Here is a 3,894-nt window from a genome sequence, read left to right on the forward strand (position 1 = left end):
CATAGCAGTATGATACAGTTTATCTGATTAATAATGAGATATCACTGTCTTTTTCTTATCTTAGCTTTTAACTGCTTTGTATATAAAAAGATAAGATAATAGTATTAAAAGCTTATCTCTGAAGTTACTAGAATTGAAGATTTCTGATTTATTCTCTATCTGAAATTTTAACTCTTCACTCTTATTATCTTCTTTTTATCTCATTCTTATCTGTCTTCTCTTTATTAGTCTTCTTACTTATCTTTTTACTTATTATCTTACTTATCTTCTCTTCTCTATTACTTATATAAAGAAGAGTATCACACTTCTTCTAACTTAATAACTGAAATAATTTCTCTAAGATTAAGATCTTTTTTATTATACTTACTACTTTCATCTTCACAGCTGTTAACTTCTTCTTAGAGTTTATTATTTCTGCAGTTTAATCTTCTGTGTATTACAATGGACTTCTTATAAAAAAAAAATGCATAGTAGAGTTTTTTACTAGATCTGTTATATTCTTACTGAAATTTTTATCTAACACTTCTATACTCATAAATTAATGTATATAATAGTAAAATAATGTGAGAAATAAGAGAAGAGTAAGAGAGAAGTAATTGTAATATATATATTAATATAATTATTTATCTATATAATCTCAGTCTTTTAATTTTTATTACTTACAGAATCTTCTCTCTATTACAATGAAACTTTTATTTTTATCTATCTTATTAAAGAATTCTTTCTCATTTAAGTTTCTTATAATTTCTTTATAATCTATTTCTTTTCTTATAGCTGTTTTTAGATTGAAGAGCTTTTATCTCTTCTTTATTATTTCTTTTCAAGCTATTCTTACATCTTTTATTTTTTATATAAAGAAACAATTCTTACATCTGATCACTCTTTGTTATGAACAAAGCAATTCTATTGTTCATCTCTTTGAGCCTAGTGTCTGCAATATCTGTCACCTTCTTTCAATGTCATTTTTTCTTCTCGGCGAACACATTCTTTCAGATAGAGAGACTGTGATGTGCTTCCACCCTCTATTCAAGTCAATCTTCTATTCAACTCTAGCTTCTGTTTCATCTCTTGCTGTTTTCTGAAGCTTCTGCTCCTATCTTCTCTACAGAGCCTCTGTCCTTCTCTTCATATGCAATCACTTCTTCTATGAGAGCTTCTGCTCCTTCTCTACAGAGCCTCTGTTCTTCCCTTCATATGCGATCACTCCTTCTATGAGAGTTAATCTCTATAAACAATCACTGTACATATAGGGGTGTACGCCCATCTCCCATCTTTTAGACAATCAGACGTGTTTTTACCCTTATATCTGACCCTACGTAGCGGCGTACGCTACATGAAATGCCTCATCACTTCTCTCACAGGATTTGTATCATTATTAGTCAGAATTTCACACAGCATTTCATAGTTAATATAGATCTTATTGTGTAAGAACTTTATCATTATCTTCTCAGTCACTTCTGAAACTGCTTTTACTACTGATCAATCAGTAGTGTAGTCAATAGCAGTGAAATGGCGACGACTAATCGGCCCTAGCCAAATAAGTAATATATTTAGAACCAACCCCTTAGAGCGATTATCCTTGGCCCACAATTTCCAAGGGAGTTGGCGGCGCGGTTGGAGCACCCTGTCTTGTGTTCAAGAATGCTAACCTTGTCTGTGCCTGAGTCGACATGTGAAGTTACTGAAATTAGCGGAGGAGGGTCTTCGAAGGGAATAATCAGAAATCCATCCGGACCATCAGTATGGAATTTTCCTCTGGCCAACTTCTCCTAGTGTCAAGTCTGTCTAGGCTCCCAGTCACTGATGTACACACTGTTTTGAGCGATCCCACAGTTTAAAATACCGGTTTCAAATCGTCAATTCTACACCCAGTGCAGAAATACCTACAAGTATGTCTGATTGAATCCATTAGTCAAGCTGTATGAACGTTTCAAGGGTATAAAGTACAAGCATATATCTTATCATCAACAATCATAAAAGAAACCTACATTTATAGGCTAAAAAAGGTAGCAAGAGAGACGTCTCTTGCCGTGCCGTACAACTAGTCGATCGAAAGATTAATCAATCGAAAACCGGCCCCAAACTAACCAAGCTAAACCTCACATCACCCCCAGCCTCTGCCTCCTTCTTCAACAGCTGGCGAACGCCCAACTGCAAGCCCTTCTCACTCAATACATCCTCGTCCTCGCCCAAAGCGCCACGGTCCAATGGTCCCGTTCTCCGCCCATCCAGTTCCCATAAATGTCCATCATTTCCTTTCACGAAGCATACAAAATGCAAATCTATCTTCTCATCCGCGTCCGGAGCTGCAGTATCCCCTTTCTTCGCCGCCTCGGCATGTGCGCTCTCCAAGGACTTGCTTGCATATAGTAAATCAGCTCTCTCAGCAGGCTTCAGCGGCTCCGCATCTCGCAGCAGTTGATCCAGATCTGAGCCAGGTGTGATATGAGCCTTTGCAGCACCGTTACTGATTGCATGTAGGAGTCCGATTAGCCCGCAGGCGTTGCGGATCGTTTGTTTGAACCAGGTTACAGGTTCGTTGGGACCGCAACCTTCGTATACAGGTCTATCTGTGTCCTCTGCGATGCGCGCGGCTTCGTAGGCTTTGGTGACTGGGAAGACAAGGAGGATAGCATGGGAGGGGCGGGGCACGAAGGCGATGAGATCGGGGTCATCGATGCTGTAGATATCGGTGAAGCCAAGAGCGGGTGAGACACCTAGCTGATGGATGAGGTGTGACATCACTTCTGGGTTGTTTTCTGCACGTCTGTTAGCATACTAGTCTTGCTGCGGCAATGGAGTTAGTCCGCATCTTTCTGGAGAGGAGGGGTAGCTTTTCACCAAGAGGTACAAAGGCCTTGGCCGTTGCTGGCGCATTTGGATTTCCTGCCATGGTAAAACCTTCGAGAGTTCACGGATAGTAATGTTGATTCTAGAATAGGTTCAAGTCGACAAGGGAGTTGGTCGGGATATAAATAGGGAATCTGTCAAGACGGATGTTCGTAAGACATATTGATGTTGCCTTTGATGTACGCGGGCAGCCGTCCTAGGTAACTTATCGCCGCCTATTCTGCTTTAGGCAACTACGGCAGCCTATAACGTGACTCACCACCCAACGAACTCATCCACTCAACGAACTGCTACCACTCACCATGCCACTCAATGAAGTGATTATAGAGCAAGCAATCACTCAATTGAATCAACAATTGATTTCTAAATATGCTGAGATTGCAAAGAAATTCAGCATCAATTGCATTATCTTGACATAATGATTCAAAGATCAACAGATGTTCAGAATAAAGATAATATTAACTTACTATCAGAATCTCATGAATACTGAAGAACAATATCTTCTATTTCATATTAATTGGTTATTCAATTACAGATTCTCTATGATATCTCAAATACTGTATAATTTTGTATTTGAGATCATTAAGATATAAATAGAAATCAACTAAGTATCTTACTTTTTATAAGCAGTATAAAATAAAGATTAAGAGTATCTATCTCATCATCTCTATCACTTCTCTCACTTCTACCACCTCTATCACCCCTCTCTATCACCTTTTCCACTCTCTAGCCTCTCTATCACCATCATTATCTCTACTACTCTACAGTCTCTTCTATCACTTTCACTATCTCTACTTCTCTCTTACTATCTCTACCACATTTTGATCTCTGTATTTATAGTATATACTGCTAAATACTCTGTAATAAAATCTCATGTGATGTCATATACATCTCTTTGAATTCATGAAGGAGATTAAATAGCTGACTCTGCAGTCTGTACAGCTCTGATTAATCTGATAATGATGATAGAGATGATACAGAGTGGGAGAGAGTAGTAGAAGGAGTAGAGGTGATGATGATAGAGAGAGTAGAGGGTGAAAGAGA

At 38.2% G+C, this 3,894-nt stretch overlaps 1 protein-coding gene across 2 annotated transcripts; it reads right to left on the bottom strand.

Annotated features, from left to right (window-relative positions):
• Positions 1-813: 813 nt before the first annotated feature.
• BDBG_08934 lies at positions 814-3,894 on the bottom strand. Of its 2 annotated transcripts, none has more exons than XM_031723791.1 (3): positions 2,842-3,894; positions 1,177-2,759; positions 814-1,111 (listed from the first exon to the last, which is right to left on the bottom strand). In XM_031723791.1, exons 1-2 carry the CDS (start codon positions 2,891-2,893, stop codon positions 2,062-2,064), a joined length of 750 nt encoding a protein of 249 aa, XP_031581113.1. In that variant the 5' UTR covers positions 2,894-3,894; the 3' UTR covers positions 814-1,111; positions 1,177-2,061. The 2 variants fall into 2 exon arrangements, with proteins under 2 accessions (XP_031581113.1, XP_002620765.2); XM_002620719.2 differs by lacking the exon at positions 814-1,111 and having other exon boundaries at positions 1,323-1,895; positions 1,989-2,759; positions 2,842-3,278.

Source organism: Blastomyces gilchristii (genome assembly GCF_000003855.2).
Source record: "Blastomyces gilchristii SLH14081 genomic scaffold supercont1.31, whole genome shotgun sequence".
In the NCBI taxonomy this organism is placed as follows: Eukaryota; Fungi; Ascomycota; class Eurotiomycetes; order Onygenales; family Ajellomycetaceae; genus Blastomyces; species Blastomyces gilchristii.